A 22595-nucleotide genomic window follows, 5' to 3' on the forward strand; every position below is an offset into this window, starting at 1 on the left:
GAGCTGCTTTTTGGTTTCCTTTTTTAGATCACATAGTGCAGTGGGAAAGGTAAATGCTTTGTTTGTATATGCATGTTATTTTTTTAATATTCTTCTGTAGGTTACCATTAACATCTGATACATGTTTTACTTTCATCAGTAGGGGAGTGAATTAAGTCAGTCCTGAGGAGCTCTTGATAGAAAAACTGCCATCCAGAAGGCACATTACAAAGTCTTCTAGTGGATACATCTTACATTTAATAATGTATGATAAACCAGATATCTTCAGGTCTTAAAATCTATTCCTCAGTAATAAACACCAATAATATTTAGCATATCTGTATAGTTCATTCTGCTTCAATGCAACTCCAAAGAAAAACGGATGAGGGAAAGAGAGACAGAGGAAATAAAAAATAACAGCTCTGATTGCCAAGGAACAGAAGAGAAGAAAATTAGAGAGGAAAAGTGATTCTTTGTTACTTTAAATATATGAATGGAAACTTGATGGCTTGCCAAAAGAGATCCTCTACCTCAATCAAGAGCTATGGATTTCATGCAGGAATTACCGGGCAAGGTTCTATTTCATATATTATGCAGAAGGTCAGACTAAATTGTCATACTAGTCCCTTTTGGACTTAAAATCAGAACCTATCATGATTTTGATTTTCTCATCTATTGGCAAGTACTGAGATACTACAGATATGAGAGTTAATGCTGAGAATGAAGGTAAATGGGTCAGCTAGAAAGCACTTTTCAAATGATATTCAAATGAAGATCATGCAGTTATCTTTGGGATGGGAAGATGGTGACCGTGTGATCAACCTGTCCTCAAGTTTTGGGCTATGAAAACCCTGTTAAAATGCATTGAAGTTAATTTTAGTCCTGAAATAAGTTTTTCATTATGTTTAGATAAAGAAATAACTGTGCAGTGTCAGTTGGCAGACGTTTACTTTTTAAATGGCATCCTTTCCTGGTTTTTAAAGTGTTGGACACCAGCCTCCCAACCAACACACACACACAGCATACTGCATGGAATGCAATTTATCCTGCCTCCAGAGGATTCAATGCTAAGCTAACACGGCTGAGATCCAAACCTGTGGTCCAAGTCAATGTAATAGTACGAAGTTTGGCTAACAGGACCTTTTGGTCACTGCTGATATCCATCAAAGTCTGACATTCCGTACTTTATTAAAGACAAGAGCCAAGCTATTGCTAGATTTTAATACAAGATCTTTCAATATGGTATGAGGTGTTCACACTAATCTCACATCTTCATTTCCTTTTTCTTCTGCACTATACTTGCCAAATTCTATTATGCGTGAGAGTTTATTTCCTGTTTTGGCTAGCAGTCATTAATCGCTCTCCTGTTTTTGTTTGTCCATCTATTTCCAGATGTTCAGAAATATCAAAAAAAAGCAACCTGCAGCCCTTCATACTTACACTTACAAAGAAAGAACAACATAGGTCACAGCCTTTGTCACAGGGCTGGCTACATTTCTGTCTCTTTTTTGATTTCTCTGAAAGCTCTCTCTCAAGTGTCAGGCCTTTGACAAATTTTTAATGAGGGGTGGCTTCTCCTGAACCATTCCTCTTTTCTTCCTGAGGATTTTTCATTTCAACCCCCATTAAACTAATCATTCATATTGTAAACTTCCCAACAAACAGGTCAACATATAGTAAAACAGGTCAATTTACAGTCTTCATAAATTATTACAGAGCGGTTCCAATTCCATCACCAAAACTGATTCCACAATTCATCAGTCTGTGATAGAAATTTACCTCAAACAGTTTAAAAATGTAATAAAAACAGGAGAGGCAACTATTTCAAATACAGAACTGACAATAGTGTTTTCTTAGAGAGCCAACGTAGGTGAGATATATTTTATTGAACCCACTTCTGTTGGTGGAAAGTACAAGGCTTTTGAACTACACTGAGCTCTTTTTTTCAGGTATAATGAAAGAAATCAGTGTCTGAGCTAAATACATATTGACCTAGACCATTAAGCATAAGGGGTAAAGTGGTAGGAAGTCACCTGATATAGAGCTGGCAGTAAGGGTTATGTTGTTATGCAAAACTGTTTGAAGTGAACCGTCAAGGATTAGCAGGAAGATGTGTGTTACAATAAGCCATGAAACCAGTGTTCCTGATGAACCTGTGGGTTTTAGTGGCTAGTACCACCATGAATTAATGGTCTCATGCTTGCCTTTTGAAGGATTTATATAGGTTTCCTTTAATAATAAGTACTGAAAAATCAGATATAGAATAATCAGTTTGTGAAAATTGTTCACCTGCTGGTGACACAATGTTTGTCTTTTATTAAAAAAAATCTGTGCCAGTTTATTCAAAGAGCACAGCAGTAGTCTGATTTCACAAACATGGTTGTTTTGGGGGGCATACGCGGTACACCACATGTCATAAGAGGCACATGTAGGACCTAGGGAGCTTCAAAGATGTAGTGTGGAGAATATTGATCTTTGTAGCAGTGGATCAGGCTTTTTTACCTGTTCTTCTGTCAGTTTCTTGTGTTTCTTTGAATTGTCTTGTTCTGTGGCAAGCTTGCTTCCGCTGTCGAGGTTGGCAAGTTTAAAAGGTGAATGCTTGAAAGTCAGTGAGGGGATTCAGGAAAGATTTGTTTCCAGATGTGACCTGCATCAAATATGATTGTACTTTTTCAGGCTCCAATGTTGGGTTGTAGGTGACATGTAAGGGTGTACAGTCAGTACTTGGCTGTAATAACAGATATCTTGGTGTGTTTGGGGTGGTTGCTGTATCTTTCAAGGAAAGTGTGGTGAGTCATCATCATCTTGTATATAGTTATTAGAGTTCCTTGTGTAATCTAATTGTGTTGTCCAGGAAACTGATGTTGGTGTAAGAGTGTTCTTGAGAGAATTTCATAGAATCATAGAAACATAGAACAATAGAGCTGGAAGAGACCTAAAAAAGTCATCAAGTCCAGCCCTCTACCCTAGGCAGGACCAAACCCATCAGATCAGCCCACCCAGGGCTGTCAAGGCCTCTGTCAAGGTGAGACTTAAACACCTTCAGGGATAGAGACTCCACTACATTCCTGGGTAGACAATTCCAATGCTTCACCACCCTCCTAGTGAAAAAGTTTTTCCTAATGTTCAACCTGGACCTTCCCAATCGCAACTTGAGACCATTGTTCTGTGTTCTGCCATCCTTGATCCCTGTGAACAGCCTCTCTCCAGCCTCTTTGCAACCTCCCTTTAGTCAGTTGAAGGCTGTTATCAAGTCCCCGCCTCAGTCTTTCTCTTTGATGAAAAGCTGATGGTTGTTGAAGTTTTGGTGGATATTTATGATTGTTATATTTACCATTATATTTATTATTATTATTATATTAATTATTATTAATAATATTGTATTAATTATTATTATTATATTATATTTATATTATGTCTTCTGGCCCAAGGATGAAAACATCATCAGTATATATTAAGTATATTATTAGTTTAGTGGTGGACTTTTCTGGAAATTCTTCCTTATAATTTTGTTATTTATATAACATTTTGGTACAGATCCTATGCTTACAATCAAATTTCTCCATACACTTCTTTGTTGAAGTTGTAGCACAAATGGCGAGTGCACATTAGACTTTGGTATCAGAAGGTTAGAGACCATACAATGCCAACAGTGGTGTTCTCATCATGTTCAATCAAAGCCACTTGCAACACTGAAGCTCTCACACACACCATATTAGTGACTGTTTATACAGTACTTCAGTCCTTGTATATCACTGATCTCTCAGCACCATATCTGATTCATCTATTTTCAGTATCTTTTTGTTTTGCCGTACTCTGGTCAGCTAACCTTGCTGACTCCCTGTAGCCAGACAAAGTCTCCCCCTTACAAGCCAGCTTGCTCGCTGCCCCCCCACCCCCCACTGAGGAGCACACAGGGCACGGAAATGGCTGCTGACAGCACAGTCTTTGATGCCCTCATTGAGGCCCAGATATGCTAGCTTATCGTGACCCTGAGAAGCAGAAAGTACAGCTAGAAGGCTAACAGGCCAGACTGTCAACATGGGGGGGGGGGACCCTCAGAAATCACCCCAGCTGGCATTGATCAATATGATGCACACACACAATCACCCAGAAGGGGACGTGCCCCGCCCGCACAAAAGAATGTCCTGTACTCCTAAATTGCTTATCTCCTGTCTTACAAGTGCAAACTAAGTAAGAAATGCCCTTGTCACAAACTGGCGTCACAAAGACAGACCAGTATGATCTGGCACCATAGATAAGAAAGAGAATACATAACCCAAAAGGGGTATAAAAGATGGGTCCAGCAGAACTCTAACTTTGAGTGCATTCAACCAACTACCTGCTGGTCGGGTCAGGTGATTGCCTCCCGAGGTCCACAACTGGGGACGCCCAACCTCGTATTCATCTTTCCGCGGAATTGAGTGACCGATCCGGCTTGGCTACGCTGGTATCGAGAGACGCAGAGAGGGTAAGATACACCCATGCTAGGTCTCTGACTTTTTTTTGCGCACAGCTAAAGAATTAGAGCTCTGTAACTAGATGTCATTGTGCCAAGATATCATTGTGTTAGATGGTAACAGATATCTTTGTATTGGATTGTAACGTAACTTGTTAACACCTGTACTTTGCTAGCATATAAGAAGTAAACAATAGCCTTTTGTAACCACACGCTTATAACTGTAGCTTAATAAACTTGTAACTAGTTAAGCTCTGAGCCTAACCATTTTGTTAACCCTTTCGTCACTGCAACACAGCCGGCACAACAAAAGAACTTTAACCGTTTGGTTACTACAGCCTGGCCGTGGGTGAGTGTGCTAGGAGCTGCCTGCTCTAACAGTAAAAAACTGGGTTGCTTAGGACCCAGGGGAGTACCTCACTGCACATTACCTGGCCACCGGCTAACACTCCCTTTATGTAAATTGTCTGTATCCTCCTTGGAATGTCAGTCTCTCTTTCTTGGCTTTTATTCTTCTGCAGCTCAGCAACGTGTGCTCTCAAAAGTCTCTCCACTTTTTCTTAAACAATATTGAAAACCATCACTACCCTTGATTCCCATGTATTTTCTTCTCTCAATTTTACTGTGCATCCCTGAAGGACCATGCTCTTTGAATTAGCTATTACACATCTTTTTCAGGTCTAATAATGCTACAAAACTTCCTTGAGGCTCTGTGTGTGAAAAATCACATTTTACAGCAAGATCCCTAATTTATGCAGCAGGGCTTCTCTGAACCATAAGGCATTTGACAATGGTGATACTGATAGCAAAAGGGTTCTAGAATCTGCGTGGTTCACTGGCTGGGAGGAGTAAAGGTAGGCAAAGACTGTGTGGGAGGGTGAGATTTGCTGGAGGAGGTATCTTCTCTCCAGGTCTCTTAACTCTTACTAAAGCAGAGACAAATTGCGATGAGTAATTCAGAAGGGGTGCATCTACACTAGCCAGCTACTTTGAAGTAGTTGGCACAACGTCAAAATAGCACACGTCACGTCTACACGTGCCATGTGCTATTTCAACATTGAAATCGATGTTAAGCGGTGAGACGTCGAAATCGCTATTGCCATCTGAAGAAGTTCAAAGTCAAAGTAGGGCATGTGTAGACGATCCACGTCCCGCTACTTTGAAATAGGGCGGTCCTCCATGATGGCCATTAGCTGAGGGGTTGAGAGACGCTCTGTCCAGCCCCTGCAGGGCTCTATGGTCACTGCGTGCAGCAGCCCTTAGCCCAGGGCTTCTGGCTGCTGCTGCTGCAGCTGGGGGTCCATGCTGTGTGCACAGGGTCTGCAACCGGTTTTTGGATTTGCGTATCTCGTGCTGTGCAGGGCAAGTGTGTCTGGGAGGGGCCCTTTAAGGGAGCTGCTTGGGGCTTTGCTGGCCCCTTATTTCAATGGGGAGTGCTTGTGTGTGTTCACGCTCCGCATTTCCTTCTGGGGCAGCTCCTTTCGATGTTTCCTGTCGCTACTTCAATGTTGAAAGTTGATGGCACCAGCCCTGGAGGATGTGTAGACAATACCGCATCAAAGTAACCTATTTCGATGTCCTTACTTCAAAATAGGCTATTTCGACGTAGTGTGCTAGTGTAGACGTAGCCATGACGTGCAGTAAGACAAGGCAATTGCTATGCACATTCACTTGCTAGGCATAGAACTGCACCCTTCTAGGTTCCTCCAATGTCAGCTGTAGCCTTTTCCTTCAAACCCTCCATGCCACCATGTTTACATAAGGATAGTGCTTCGGCACCATGATGGGAAGACAAACTGCAGTTCTGGCCAATGATCCTCCATTGGATAAATAGCCTGTTTTTAATACCACAGCAGTGAAAAGACGTATTTGTAACTTGGCAGGAAGGTGTATTATGCAACTGTTTTTACAGATGCCTAAATGACTCGCACATGGGGCTTTGTTCTTGCCTGGCTCAGAGTACAAGCATCTCATCAGCCATGATCGTTTAATGAATTCTGGACACATCCTTTTTTTGGGGAAAACAAGAACAAAGAGATGTGTTTTCCTTTACTTGCTGCTCAAGGGTACGCATTGCCATGACACCACATGGTATCCTGCACTCTCAGGACTTAACCCATAACTCCTGATGCGCTCTGTCAACTTCCAAAACAGCATTTCCATACCTAACAAATGAGGAATCAGTTTGGTGATTTAACTGTCTGCATCTGAATGCTCTGCCCCTTTAGTAAGGCCAGTTATCCGTGCATTGTTTTATTGACTTCCATTTTCCAAGCTATTGCTTTTCCAAATTGAGGCCTCCAGAAGCATTACCCCATTAAGAAAACAATTAGTCTGTATGCTGAAACATAACCCACACCTTACAGGCAACCCATTATATTTCATTCCTGAACTTTTAAAGAACCTACTTTGCTAGTTTATTTCAGATAAATGTTTCCGGCCTTGCAGACATTTTCATCTCCGTAGCTGTTTTGCATGACCACGAGTGGCTCCTATTGCTTTTTGGATACTGTCTTGGCTACCTTACTGATCTCAAAGACTATCAGAAGATTTTATCCTTTTTGCCAGGAAAGGTGTTCACTTACAGAAGAGAGTGTGAGATAGTTAAAGTTACCCAGGAATCTTGTTTCCTGCAGGGTTTCAAGCTTGCTCACTGTAGCTAATACTTTATTTTCTTTCCTTTCTGGTGATTTCTTGTTCACCAGTGAGACTCTCTCTCTTTGGACTCTCTCAAGTCTTTCATCTTGGCTCCCATTGCAGAAATCCAGGTTGGAATACATAGTCTCTATTTTCATCCTGCTCTCCCTCTACTACTGCTAGTCACCACTTTTTTATGTATTTTTTTTTAAGTTTTCTTGCTCCCCACTTATTCTGCCCATTGTTCCAGCTGGCAGTTTCTGCAAGGGTGCTTCCTTGCACATACCGGGTTTCTTAGCTGCTTTTTGAGATTCTCCATCTTCTTCAGAAAGGACATTACATTGGACATTAGATCTAAATAATCCAACTATTGGTCATTCTGAAATTGGAAAGTTTTCCACATTAGACTGTCTAAAATCCAACAGTATCTCTTCTTTCACCTAATCTGTTTTTCTTTTTTAAAAATTCCAGTCTTGAAACCTAGCCCCAGCTCCTCAGAATAAGAGTCCAATTCAATCAATCTGGCCCAGAAACATATCTTCTAAAATAAGAAAAACAGTTTGCCAACCACTTCTTAGTTTCAAACACTCTTCTCTGCAAAGGTCAATAACTCATAGCTGTAATTCCAGGAATCACTCCCTTTGGAGCTACTCTTGGCATGTGTAAGCAGTCCAGAAAGTGAGGTGACTTATAAGGAACATTTATTATACACAAAATGATAGGTTGTTTGAATCAGCCAAATATATGTGATTACCTGGCAATCAAATACATTTACAGAGAACAATTAGAGTATAAGGTATAGTCATTCTAATAATAAGCATGATTAGCAAGCTGTTTTTAATGTTACAAACTTTTAAAATATAATATTTATGGTTAGATAAATGCCAAAAATACATGCATTGCCAGCAAATCCATTTATGAATGTAGCTAATTATATTATTACAAATTATTTGAAAGCTATCCAATGTTCAGAATTTTGTTAGACAACTATAGTCTCTTGCGATTTTTTTCATGTTTTGTTAAGAGACGAGTGCTGACTTATTCTTGAACATTAAAAACATTTCATTTTAATAATTTTATAATGTTTTATTCATACGCTGTAACAGCAAATTTTTGGGGCACAGAATATAAAATGGAACGTATAATGGGTTAATAATATTGCCATTGTAAGAAACTGGTTTCCAGCTTAGAGATCAAAACCTCAATTCACTTATGCATGTGCTTACATTCTTTACTATAAGCACATGCTGAAGTGGTTTACTGAAGTGGCTCTGAACCTATACAGATGACTGTACCCCTTTCAGACATCATAAAAGTTTAGGGTTGGAAGAGACCTCAGGAGGTCATCCAGACAGATTCCCTGCTCAAAGCAGGACCAATCACAAATCATCCTAGCCAGGGCTTTGTCAAGCCTGGCCTTAAACCTTTAAAGATGGAAGTTCCACCAACTCTGTAGCTAACCCATTCCAGCACTTTACCACCATCCTAGGGAAATAGTTTTCCTAATTTCCAAACTAGACCTCCCCCACTACAACTTGAGACCACTGCTGTTGCTTCTGGTATCTGCTGACCCTAAGGACTGCCTAGCTACCTCCTCTTTGGAGTCAGGTAGTTGAAGGCTACTATAAAATCTCCTCCACCCTCATTCTTCTCTTCTGCAGACTACATAAGCCCAGATCCCTCAGCCTTATGTCATACATCATGTGCCTCAGCCCCCTAATCATTGTCATGGCATTCCACTGGACTTTCTCCAATGTGTCTACATCCTTTCTATAGTGGGGAACCCCAGACTGGATGCAATAACTAATATAGCCCAACATGCTATTAGCTTTCTTGGCAAGAAGGGAATGCTGACTCATAGCCAGCTCTTCATGTACTGTAATCCCCGTTTCCTTTTCTGCTCAACTGCCGCGTAACCAGTCAGTCTTCAGCCTCTAGCAGAGCATGGATCCTTCCATGGCAAACTGCAGGACTCTGCACTGGTCCTGGTTGAATCTCATCAGATTTCTTTTGGCTTAATCTTCCAATTTGTTTAGGTCACTGTGGATCCTGTTCAGACTTTACAGCATATCTACCTCTCCCCCAGTGTTTAGCATCATTTTCAAATTTGCTGACAGTGCAATCCATCCCACCATCCAAATTGTTAGGCTGAGCCTACACTACATTCCACTTTCAGAAGAACGAAAATGTGGCTGATCAGAAATGCGAGTGAGATGCTGATTTACATAGCATGTGCCTCCTTTGCATAATGGCACTCACTGTTCTGGATGGGCTGAAAAAGTTGAGGAAAACGGGTGCTTTCAAAGGCAGGTTTTCTTTCAAATGAAGCCACTGCTTGTTTTTTTTCCGTAAAAAGAGTGGCTGCCTTTATGCAAATGAGGCACACAATATGTACATCAGAATCTCATTTGCATTTCTGGCCAGCGGCATTTGCATTCTCCATCTGAAAGGGGAATATAGTGTAGACGCAGCCTTAATGTTTAATTTTCTTGCATACCTCCATATTTCACCTCACTTAAAACCTAATTGCTTACCAAATCAGATGAAAATAAGTCTCCCAGCACTTTCTCAGTGAAACAAAATCATGTTTTTAACCATAGCATTATAAAAGAAATCAACTGGAATACAAATATTGTACTTACATTTCAGTGTATAGTATAAAGGACCATATACATAAGTTATCTGTATGACATTTTAGTTTGTACTGTGCCTTTGCTAGTGCGTGTTACCTAGCCTGTCTCAAAACAGGCAAACATCTAGATGAGTTGATATACCCCTGGAAGATATTTGCACACCCCCAGGAATACATATACCCCTGGCGTAGAACGACTGTTTTAACGAGTTGGGGACTACAAACACTATATAAAATGTTGGTTTGGAACACACAATTATGGAAACAAAAAGAACTATACTACACACCTGATATGGATCAACTGCCAATAGAATAAAGCACTTTTAAAATTGTTTTCTGTAATTTTTTTTATTCTTAATACTTCAGTTCATCACTTCAACTCCACAACAAACTTCTGTTAATGGAGAAATCTAAGTCCTCTGGATAAATTTTCTAGCAAGCTCAATAAAAGGGATCTATCCAATAAACCATCACTGTGACAGAAATGTGTTATAAAAACAGTATGTTTGTGTGGGAGAAATAAATTATGCACAGCAGATTACTGCAGAAAGTTAACTCTTCTGTCTTAAATGATAACTTGAAAGCTAGCCAATTTCAAAAAACAAGTTATAACTAGTTTCTTGTCCAACATCTGTCATTCAGGTCCCCTGCCAATTTTTCTGGCTTTACAATCACATTTTTCTTTTTTCTTAAAATTTGTTTCTCCTTTGCTGCTGTGTGAAACACCCAAACCAATAAGAATGGTGATTTAGGGTCTTATTTTGCAAGCTGCTGTGCATGAGCAGACTCTTATGCCTGCAAGACCCACAAATAAATTAAATGGGGATTTGGCTTAGGCCCAGGAAATGACTGCATAGAGAAGTTTGCTGGCCCAGTCTGAAACTCATTAAACACACGGAGCTGTCAAACGCACAAATTTTGCAAATGAGAGAACAATTTTTCCTCTCTTTCTTGTAGGGTTAGTAATCACAGGTTTTACATGTAAGATTAGGTTAAAAACACCACAGAAAGAACAGCACTTTGCAATGATGGTGCCCTTTTAAATTCTAAAATGAAAACAGAATTATAGCTGGCAAGGTTAATGAGTAAAGCATTCAGCCTACATTATTGAAATACAGTATGGCTGTGTCTACACGGGAGCCCACCACTGAAAGAGCAAAATCGAAATTCAGAAATTGATATGCCATCTTTCGAAAGAACATGACCACACGGCAAAGGCGGATCGCAGTTCCGACCCACTTTTTCAAAAACCCTGTCCAATTATTTCAAAAGAGTGTGTCCACAGGTGTTCAAGCACTCTTTCAAAAGAATGGAAGCGGAGATACCGCGGACAGGGTCGCATGGCCAGCAAACCCTTCTGGGGCCCGCAGCCAGCTGCCACCATAAAGGGCCCCACTTCAGTTCCCCTGCCCTACATTAGCCAAGGCCTGCCAAGCTGCCAGGAGCAATGCAGGACCTCAGCGCAGCAGCATCATGGCTGATGACACCCTGCTCCTCACACTGGACATAGACATCATGGGCACTGTTGCCCATGTTGTCTGCATGGTTGCCGCAGCTGCCCCCCTCCTCCTTGGGAGATAGAACAGCCCCCCTGAGGACACAGAGCACACCCAGCCTGCACCCCACCCTCTGGCTTCCAGCACCTGTGGAGCCACCCCAGCTCCACAGCAGCATGGACGGGTGGAAGTGACTGGTTCTGGGGCAATGGGATGATGCCACCTGGCTCCGGAACTTTCGCATGAGCCAGGACACCTTCCAGGAGCTGTGTCACTGGCTGGCACCTGCACTGAGCCATCAAGACACCACCTCGCAGCCCGCACTCCCCCTCGAGAAGCGAGTCACCATTGCAGTGTGGAAACTGCCCACTCCGGACTCCTACAGCTCAGTGGGCCACCAGTTTGGCATGGGCAAGGCCACTGTTGGAGCGGTGCTCATGGAGGTAAGCCAGGTCCAAGGCACACTCCCACCATGGGAAGGGGGAGAGGGCCCATGGGAACAGGGACCCCTCGGGGGTCGCTGGCCAGGGAGGGCGCTGGAAGGGGGGAGTAACTGGCAGGGGGTGGGGGTGGGAGAGGGTCGCTAGCTGGGAACACCCTACCACACCCTCACGAGAGGGCATGGCCTCCCTCCCTGCAGGTTGTCCATGACCTGAATGCTACGCTTCAGTACCGGGTTGTCTGCATCAGGGACCTGGATGCCATCATTGAGGGTTTCCCCTTGTTGCGGTTCCCAAACTGCTTTGGTGCCCTGGACGAGATGCACATCCCCATCTGCACCCCACCACACAGTGCCGGCCGCTATATCAACTGGAAGGGCTACCAGTTGGTGGTCCTCCAGGCTCTGATGGACCACTAAGGCTGGTTCATTGTCATCTACGTCAGCTGGTCAGGGCGAAGCCATGACACTAGGGTCTTCTGCAATTCCAGCCTGTGCCGGCGTATGGAAGCCAGCACTTTCATCCCCTAGCGGGAAATGCTGGTTGGGGACACCAGCATGCCACTATGCATAGTTGCGGATGCGACATACCCCCTACTGCTGTGGCTGATGCAGCTCTGTACTGGCCACCTCAACCCCAGCAGGGAGGCCTTCAACATCCACCTCAACCAGGCCCAGCACGTGGTCGAATGGGTCTTTGGGTGCCTCAAGGGGCGGTGGCGGTGCCTTCTTGCCAGTCTCGAGGTGGGGATGCGCAATGTCCCACAAGTGGTGGGTGCCTGCTGCGTCCTCCACAACATTGTGGAGGCCAAAGGGGATGCCTACATCCAGGGGTGGGCAGCTGAGGCCACCATGGGGTTCGAGCAGCTGGCCGCTGTCACCACAAGCCAGGTGAACCGCGACGGTGTCTGGATCCAGGAGGCCCTTCGTGTAAGTCTCACCCCAGAGCCTCAGTGACCACCCTGATGCCCACCCCACCCCTTTCCCCCACACATCCACCCCCCTACCACATGCACTGCCACCACCACTGCACCCATGCCCCCCCCCACGGGACCACAGGACAAGGGCATTGGTGCACAATATGAAACTTTACCAACAATAAACTGTAAAAAACTGTGATATAAAAGTCCAGCTATTTACAATGTGCGTGGGGGGACACCCCTGCACATTGCAGGGCGGGGGGCCTGAACTTGGAGGGGGGTGGGGAGGGGGCCAGAATTGGGAAGGTCACTCGGGCAAGGGGGTTGTGGGCCGAGAGCCACGCCAGCCCCGAGATCCCCTTCCCCCCCCCCAAGAAGCAGCTGTCGTGGTGGGGCTGGGATGGGGCAGGGAGCACCGGAAGGTAGGGGAGTGGTGGGACAGCAGAGGGGTCATCACTGTGGGGTGGGGGTGGATGACTCTGTGGGGGGGGTGGGCTGGGCAGGGGACCCTAAGGGGGGGTCCTTTCTAGGGGGTGGCCCTGCGGGGGACTCAAGGGGTTGGGCAGCTGGGGGTGGTGCGGTGGGCCAGGAGACGGGCCACATTGCCCACATGCTCCTGCAAAGTCCCATGGATGGCATCCAGGCAGGACATCAGCCGGTCCCAGGCCCCCTCCACCACGCCAGGTCAGACTCCTCCAGCCGGAGGTGGAGCTCCATAAGCTCTGCCTGGCAGAGGTTGGCGGGGTCATCCCTTGTGCACCACTGCAACCTCCGGCTGTGCCCGTGGAGTGATGCTGCTGCTGAAGGTGCCCAGCCACTGTCCAACGTCTTTGGGGGGCTCTTGGGGACCAGCGACGCCGATGGCCTGTGTGGGCCCTTGTTTACTGCACCTGCATGGGGTGATGGATAGCATGTCAGTCTCTGAGCAGAACCTCATCCCCCGGGGAGCCTGTCCCCCGAGGCCCTGCCTTCCCCCGGGCCCTGGCCATGGCATTCTTGTGGCGACAAGTGCACTAGGGCTTCCTCCCCACCCCCAGGTGGGACCATCCCTGGGTGTGGGCGGGCCTGCAGGCATCCCACTGGGCATCTTGATGCCTAGAACTGTCCACTGGTCCGCGTGCTGGGTGGTGCTCGCAGGTGCAGAGGGCATGTTCTGGGCTGTGGTCAGCTGCGGGGGGGCCTGGCCCTGGTCCTCTGGGCCTGTGCCCAGTCCACTGACAGGGGTACCACCCCCGCCTTGCCCACTGGGGTGCTGGCTCCACTGTGCACTTACTGGGGGGAACCTTGTGGATCTCTGGGAACACCCGTCTCCCCATGGCCTGGCTGGACGACCGCGAGGGGAAGTCGATGACGAGATCGCCCTCCTGGCTGGAGAGTCACAGGTGGTGTCTGCCCCCTGGCTCGGACTGGCTGGTTCTGGCTCCTGCAGCTCTTCCAGCTCAGGCTGGTCTGCCAAGCTGTCCAGGACCACTTTGGGTAGGGAGCTGTCTTGGGGCCCCAGGATGCTGTGGCACTCCTTATAGTAGGGGCACGTGGAGGGGCCTGTCTCTGAGCACCTGGCCTCATCCCAGACCTGGGCATAGCCCTGCCGGAGCTCTTTTACTTTGCTCTGGACTTGCTACGGGGTCCACTCAGGGTGGCCTTGGCTGGTCAGTTCCTGGGCAAGACAGGCAAAGGCAGAGGCATTCCTCCACTTTACCCCATCTCCCAGAGAACCTCTTCTCTCCAGAGGCCCAGAAGGTCTCTCAATTCACAGTCCATCCAGGAGGGGCTCCTCTTCTTTTTTCAGAGATGGACCCCTGGGAGCCCTGTGGGGGCTCTGAGGGGGGGCCTTGGGGCTCAGGAGACTGCCAGGAACTGGCCATGTGCCTATCGCTGTTGTCAGGGGCAGATGAGAGGGCGTGCTGCCTGGGGCTCGCGCTTTCGCAGCTTTCCTGCTCTCAGCTTCCTGCCATGGGGTTTCTGCATCCATGCAGCTTTAAGAGTGGCCAGTCACACGGGTCATAGAGCTCCACTTGGCAGGGCTGGGCATCATCGTGGAGGCCTCCTCTTTCGAAAGAGTGGGCCATGGTGTGTCTATAAGTGCCCTATTTCCACATTGTTTTTCGATGGGTGGCGTTCTTCCTGTACAGGATCGGGGTCCATCTTTTGATGTCTGGGCTGCATTTATTCGACTTCAAATCGAAAGAGCGCATTGCACGTGTGGACGCTCCCTTTGTTCTTTCAAAAGAGGGCTGGTCTTTTCAAAATATTGTGCACATGTAGACACCCCCTATGAGATTCTGAAAAGAAGCTATTTGAAACCACAATTATTCCATCTTCTATTTCAATGATTTTTTCCTGTTAGGTAATTTCAATTTGGTCAACCCATCACCAATGCATTACTCAACTGCTGTAGATATGCTGCTTTATCCAAAATCCTCATCTTCCCTTGCATTCCCCCACACCCCCCGCCTCAGACACTGTTGATTTCTAGAGCTAAATAGTTAGGTTATTTTTTTTATCAGATAGCAGTGCAGCATCTACTTAAAAATTCAATATATGGTTGGCTCCTCATTTTTTTTTTTTTGTTACGGAAAAACTAACAGAGAATGAAAAGTTGTCTTCAGAATAAGCCTGCTCAATAAATCTCAATGTAGGCCAAAAAAAAACCTCTCCTTGACATGACCCTGCTGGTTAATGGGCTTGGGATAATTTGAAATTGAAAGAGTGAAGTCATTATTTTAGTCATGGAGACTTTCACTATCTACACCAATTCCCAATAAACATGGTTTATAGAATGAACTAATAAATCAGCATAACCATGTGGTGAGACACGTAAATGATTAATGCTGTTAGGATTAATATCATTACCTTCTTCTAAAGATTTGATATACATAGACTTCGCCTTTGATTCCTCTCTGCACAGTTCTAGCTGGGTATAAGAAGGCAGATAGCTTGTTCTGGTTGATATATAATCTGCTCTTGGTAATAAGAAATATTTGAGCTTGTGGGTTTGAAGTCCTAGATTCTGGAAGGCTTTGATGTGCAGAAGTAACATTAATCCTCTCTAAAGTTTTGTGCAATCATTTCTGGTGTGACCTCTACACTCATATGAGGCAACAACATATTGCCCCTCTTATACTGAACTCTTTTTATGGCTATTGATAGAATTTAATGGCTGCTGAGCTCATGAGAAACGTATGAGTTTCAAGTTTTTTGATTGCTTAATAAGTTTTTTTTCTTGATACAAGAAAAGTTAAGAGGCTTTATTGTTTCAAAACAATGATCAACTATTTTGCGAGGCTTCTCAATTAATTAAATAACCTAGCATCATTTCCTTTAAAAACACACACAGTTAAGTAATCTTCAGAGAACTATGTTTTTAATATGCCATTCCTTGTTTCCAAAGGAATATAAATAATATATGTTTGCACTTAGCAGAAACATTTTTTGCTTGGGAACCTGGTCTGTCATGCAGAATCATCTTGGATATTTCTGAAGTCTTTATTCCACCTTGAGCAATGCCATCTTGCCTGCAGATCCTAATATGGTTCGTGGAAAGCTCTCTCACGACAGCTTGAAACATATTGTATGCTCTTTAGGGCAGAGACTGTGTCATCTTCAGTGTTTGGAAAATGCCTTTCACTTTTTGGATGCCATTGCAATATAATAATGAATCACTACGTTGAGGCTTGGAGAAGGGAGTTATGTTTTCTTTAACTTTAGCTCTGAGGTCTGTTTAAAACAGTAAAATTAACATTTTGAAATAAAACTACTAAAATTAATTTTTCCCACGTGGTTCTCTTTGCATGCAGGGACACATGCCATTCCATGCCACAGATTTATAGCTTATTCACAGTGTAAACAATAGCAAATATAAGAAGTGAACTAATAGGCTGAGCAGAAACCAAGCTGGAGCTGAAACATAGCTCTGTAAAACTGATGTTACAGTACAGTAGCATGTGTGTCCTTCAGGTTATTGTGTGTGGGCAGAAGAGGCCGAATATAGAAACAGCACCTAAATTATGAATTTTTTAAGGGGAAGAGACTGTTTTGGATGAGGTAAAGTCAAATTTCTTATAGATTTTTGTGGTGAAATGCTGTTTGAAACTAGAATAGTACCTAACAGCTACTGTACTGTACAACAGAAACATACATGATGTCTGAAAACATTAATCTGGACATTATCAGTTGTACAACCTTAAAACGAAGATGCCATGTTTGGACTGATTTCAGTTCTAATTTTTATATGAACTTTGTATTTTTGAGCCATTTTATACGACTTTAAGTCATTTTTTAAAGGTTTTTGCTGCCCTAGTGCCTTGGTGGATTGCATGGCCAACAGAAGTTCATGTCAACAGTTATGGAAAGTTGAGTTTGGGGGATTTTTCCAGGCTTTTTTGTAACATCTGCTAAAACTGCAAGGATTAAATAAAGATTTCTATTAGGTGTTGCCAATGATTTTAGAGAAGGATTCCCAGTCCTCATTTAGGAATGTTTGAGGAGAAATTGTAAGGTGGAAGAAAAAAGGAATGCATAATCCTGAAAAGTTGGAGGGAAAGGTGAAATCATTGCTCATGTCTTCTGACTCTGTAATTCCAAAATCATTGAAAAAGAAGGCCTGTGCTTTCTCCATCTTTCTGGTTGGCCACCAAGGCACAGGTGAGGAAACTTGTAAAAAGCCAGTGACTGGCCAACAAAATCATGGACAATAAGCAGCTGAGCTAAGAAAGCCATCTGTCTAATCTGATGAAGATGAATGGTCAAGTCATGTTAACCTTGTTGCATAAGAATCCTTTTTTTAAAAAAAAAAAAATTGAATGTCTATTGGCAAGAGGATCTCCCAACAAATGTTCTTGCATGTCTTTTCCAACCACAAGGTAACTGGCAGAATGAGTATGTGTGTTCATGCAGATGTGTGTAATTAGACCAACAGAATTTGAGAATGGTGACTCTGGAGCTGGTTACCAGACATTTAAGACAGCCCTAAGTTGAACATTTCTGTTTAAAAGATTATATATCAATGTTATGTCTTGGTAGGGTGCATATAAAGCCTAAGAAATTAGTTTGACCGATATTGGTTGTTAGTTCTCTGCAATGCACCATTTTATTCTGAAGTGTATGGGACCATTTGATGTTACCATATGTTGGCGGGGAAGAGATGGAGCTTGGCTACAAGTGGATGTAACTGGAAGAGTTAGTGGAAGTAGGTTAGCAAAGATTACTGCTCTCCTCATGACTTCTTGTTACAATGTTATCAGCACAGGTATCTGACCTAGAGCTCTTGAATGTGAAGGATGGAAAGGTGCTACCAGGAAATTCTCAGTGAGGGGTCTTTGGTTTTGGAATTCTCTCTGTCAACCCTTTATTTCCCACTCCCCTGAGCTTAGAGGGGTTAACCTTACAGGAAAGCTGCAAAAGCCTGTTTCTGGTCTCTTTCTCAGGCTGCTGAGGAAGGAGTAGATTAATGTTTGGGACAGTTCAATGTATCAGATGGGAAACTGTAGCTTCGAAATAAATACAACACCATAAATAACCTGCTTTTGGCTAAATTTCAAATACATTTTCCTTGTGAAATCCCTGTTCCATCCTCAGCCTCCTTGAAATCCCACTCTCTCCTGGTTTTCCAGCCCTTCCCTTCATCTCCTCCTCCTGTTCATCATCTCATCTGAAAGCTCCACTTTGTCACTCTCCACAGCATTGTTATCCATGAGCACTCACTGGGCTCTGTCTCTATCCTTATCTCATTTTATAGCCTCTCTTTCTCATCTCTCTTTCCACTTTCGACTTGCCTTCCTCTACCCAATATTGCCTCTCTGTCATCTTCTGGATGTCACATCATCAATATAAACTAAGCAGGTGAGGTTTTTTAAAAGACCTTAATTGATGCAGATAAATAAGGCTCATTGAAAGTGAGACCCTCAACTTGGTAAAAATTCTTCCTGTGTCCCTCCATTATGGAACATAATGTCTGTCTGTAGCACTTACCTCTGTCTTGCCCTTGCAGGCCAAGCTTTTGTCAAAGCCTTTTTTTATGCCATCCTTTTTCTTCTTGTCTCGACAACCACGACAGTCACATTCTCTCATCATCTCCCATCTTGACTATTGTGCCTCTTTACCCTAACTTTCCCAGTGCCTTTCACAATTCTATCAACAAAAAGGACCTCGGAGCATTTACACAGCATTTTTGTCAGTAAAACACTGTCGACAAAGGTGTTATACCTGAACACTGAGAAGTACAATGCTGCCAGCAGATGTGCGGAGTTTTGTTGACAGACCATCGACAAAGCACAATTTGCGTGTAGACACTCCATGGGTTTTCCTGATAAAAGCCCAGTTTTGCAAGGAAAACCCTCTCATGTAGATGTAGCCAAATTGTTCTGGTCTTTTATTGGTTTCCTTCCTCCACCACTTCTGCTCTGCAAGCCATACCTGCCTCATCTGCTTCTCATGGAAACATTCCAGTACTCCCCTCATGTGGCTCATTATGCACAATATGCCTTTGTATGTTGCTTGCTTTATTAGCTTGCGAAGTCTGCAAGGCAGGGAGTCACAGAAATACAAAGGAGAGCAGATCTTGGCCCATTAAGTTTAGTGGATTGCAATACAGAACTGAAGCGTATTACTATAAAAATGGTACATTTCCAAATGTATCTAATTTAAAAAGTGCTTTTGTGCTACACAACACATTACTTTTGAAATATGTATTTATTACATTATTATTCATGGGTTTTACAGTTTTTAAGCAGTGCCAACTTAGAATCATCTGTCAAAAAATACAACTGGACTTCATGTACTTATATTTTATTTTATAGCTCTGAAGTTAAATATAAACTCATGGATAAGAAAAGCCGCCAAAGAACATTGTAACACAATTTGCTATAATGTATTAGAGATGTACACAAGAGTTCAGGCTTAGAATCTTCAAATTCCCTGTATTTTATTTACATTCTTGATTAATTTGTTTATTATTTACACTTCTATATGAATACTGAAGCCATAAAGCTGTTTCTCTATATTGTACATTTTATTACAAAAATCCTGTAACACATTGCATTTTAGACAACACCGCCTTTAGTATTGTCATATCAATTTTATTAAATTACAGACTGGACTCCCTAATGATGTGTCAAGATGCCTCCTGAATGTTTAAAAACTTTGATCCATAAGAAAATACAAATTACAAACCAATTTTAATTTTCTCATTCTTGATTTTGAAAAAATAGCTCTATAGATGCAAAGATGAAAAAAAAAGTTATTTCCATTCTGTACTTGACAGCTTAATTGGAATGGCACTTAGGCTAAAATGCACAATTATGAAAACATAAGGATAATTATTTTTATAAAGTGAAATATTTTTGTATTAAGTTTTATGGTAATAGAAATTGAAAGATTTTACATAAAAATACGTTGGCCTTCTCCGTGGTCTAAAATATCTTCTGTATATCATCAATACCATGGGGAACTCCCAAAGACCTTCATAAAGCAATTGTGCATCAGTATAATCTTTAATTTCTGAGAAGGGAAAAACAGCAAATATAGTTTCTTTTGGGAGTATGAGAGCATTTCTTTTAAAGGAAAGTGATATTCATGCTTTGAATTTGGAAGACATATCAGTCAACATCAGTGAACCCTATGAGGGAGACTTTAAAAATACATACTGAGCTTTATAAATGTTACACAGTAGCATCTAATGTAGCAAACAATTTTGAGTCAACTTTTCACATTCTGTATAACTATCTAAATAATATCTTGATAAAAAAGTTAACTATACAAATCCCACAGAACATTATATGCTGTGTACTTTTGCTGTTCTGAATTATTTACAATAATCTGAATTTCCATTAACAGATTATTTTATAGATATAGTTACCACAAATGGTTACGTAAAAAGTTTCAGCGATTTCTGTGCTCTGTTATCTGTAGATTTTCTGTTAGGCACAATATAACATTCATTGTCAACGTAAGGTTAATTCTAGATACACTAGACAATTAAAGATAAACAAAATGTTGGGACTATGTTGACATTTAATATGGGCACATAGACTGTGAACATTAGGCACAAACACAATAATACAGGAATCCTGATCTTGCTTTGATTCTCTTTAACTCCAATGAAACGAAATCACACCCACAATGTCATACATTAATTGTTTAATTTGGTACTTTCTCCTGCATGAGCAATTACATCCATTTACCTATTCAATATAATAGCACAAACAGGTTATTTCCATTACCTTGATTCTGATATTAAATCAGTCCAAAAAACAAAAAAAAATTTTCAAGAACCATGACGCACAAAACTGGCAATTTACCTAATGTCAACTCCCAAAAGCAAAATGAAACAAGCCAACTTAGTGGATAAATACTTTGTAAGGGATTGCAAATAATTCACTATTAGTGTATCATAAGACTAAGTCTTCCTTAAGATTTTTTTATTTACTTAACTTTAAAGTGCATTGCTACTTCTATATTTGCGGTGTTAATACTGAGTAAATCACCCTGCAAGTGTACTGAAGTAAAACATCTCTGAATTCCTAGTATATTGTGCTCCTTGCAGTTTTCAGCTTGAGGCAGAACTATCTTACAAGATTTCCTGAAATTAAATATTTCATTTTAAGTACAGTAAATTAAAAGACTGTACAAATTCATTCAAAATCTTGAAATTATATGAAGCAATGTTAACTGTAGTAATTTTCACGGGATTTTTATTCTTCTCATGGTGTGGGGGGATATGGTCACATAGTTACTGTTAATAGTATTACCATTGTAACAGTAATACTATTATATAATATTAATAATATTGTTAATTTTTGCACTTCCCTGGGATCAGGATGAGAAAATAAATCTTCAAGCAAAAACTTTAACAAATAAATCAAGGACACAAGCATTGCATTTTTCCTTTTCTAATATGTTCTAATGAGGCAATAACTGACAAATTATTTTGTATTGTAAACTAAGCCCCTGAATATAAAGCACTTACAAGTGAACTTTCAGGCTGACAAATATTTACATCCTTTAAAACTTTATTATTATGAATGTGTTTATCATGGCAAGAAAAGCATATTTATCAATTTATTCAATGTGTTAGAAATATTCCAAGATACATGGGAGAATTTTATTCAGCACTGCCATGAATCCTTAAGCCCCACTTAAATCCTTAACATGCGGTTACAGTGGTGCACTGGGCCTGAGGGAGCTCTCAAGACAACCTTAATGACTTGTAGAAAATGTGCAAATTGTACCACCGTATGTTGTGTTCTTATACTAGAATGCTCATATTTTGGTTTCCTGTAGAAACACAATATTTAAATGCTCTCGTAGGTTCAAAATAATAATAAAAAAATAATCCAAGTTCCATATCTTCATACCCATGATGTGCCCTTGTTTTCTACCAAGGACAATCATTCCTATTACAGACAACTATAAGCCAGTAAAGGTATCAGACTCGTCTATTTCTTAGATAGGAATTATACATTCTCACAGTCATTCCCATACCAGACTTTAAGGGGCATGGACACATGAGAGTCACTATGCAGAGATGAATGTGAGATGCATTGCATATTCATATGCAATTCCAAGAGTTATCAAAGGAAGACAGATGAAATGTTATGAAACTTAACTGAGCATATGTTTTATGTGTTGAGCAAGAAAGTTCACTTTGATGTCAATATAATGTTCAATATCTTGCTGTGTCCACCTCTTTGGTATTCCAATCTCATTTTGTAAATTCTCACAGAATTCTTCATTTAAATGCAATGATTAGTAATTATGTGAAAGTGCAAACCAGAGTAATGAAAGCCATAATACACCAGAAGAAGCTGGTCTTAAAATTCTTGGTTCTTTATACTCATTTCTTGTAATGATTGGGGGCATCTGCAAATGCAAACTTCAGCCTGTAGGCTTCCGCTAGGAGAACGCTAATATCTTCATTTCCCCAGTGCATTGTGGGCAAATTCTGTAAAAAAATCAGCAACTCCTGGGGAGAAACAAAGAAAAATATATATGAAGATGAATGACCTTAAAATAGACTTATAATATATTGAGCATC

General features: G+C 42.1%; 1 protein-coding gene across 3 annotated transcripts in view; it reads right to left on the reverse strand.

Annotated features, from left to right (window-relative positions):
• Positions 1 to 19276: 19276 nt before the first annotated feature.
• The window catches only part of TBC1D22A (TBC1 domain family member 22A), a 441404-nt gene continuing 438085 nt past the window's right edge, over positions 19277 to 22595 (reverse strand). For 2 of the 3 annotated variants that reach the window (XM_074984137.1, XM_074984136.1), the window contains one exon: positions 19277 to 22523. In XM_074984137.1, the coding sequence (XP_074840238.1) occupies positions 22395 to 22523 (129 nt within the window). In that variant the 3' untranslated portion in view covers positions 19277 to 22394. The remainder of the gene's footprint in view (positions 22524 to 22595) is intronic. The other variant, XM_074984135.1, reaches the window with a different exon arrangement.

This window comes from Carettochelys insculpta, chromosome 1 (genome assembly GCF_033958435.1).
Source record: "Carettochelys insculpta isolate YL-2023 chromosome 1, ASM3395843v1, whole genome shotgun sequence".
NCBI lineage: Eukaryota > Metazoa > Chordata > Testudines > Carettochelyidae > Carettochelys > Carettochelys insculpta.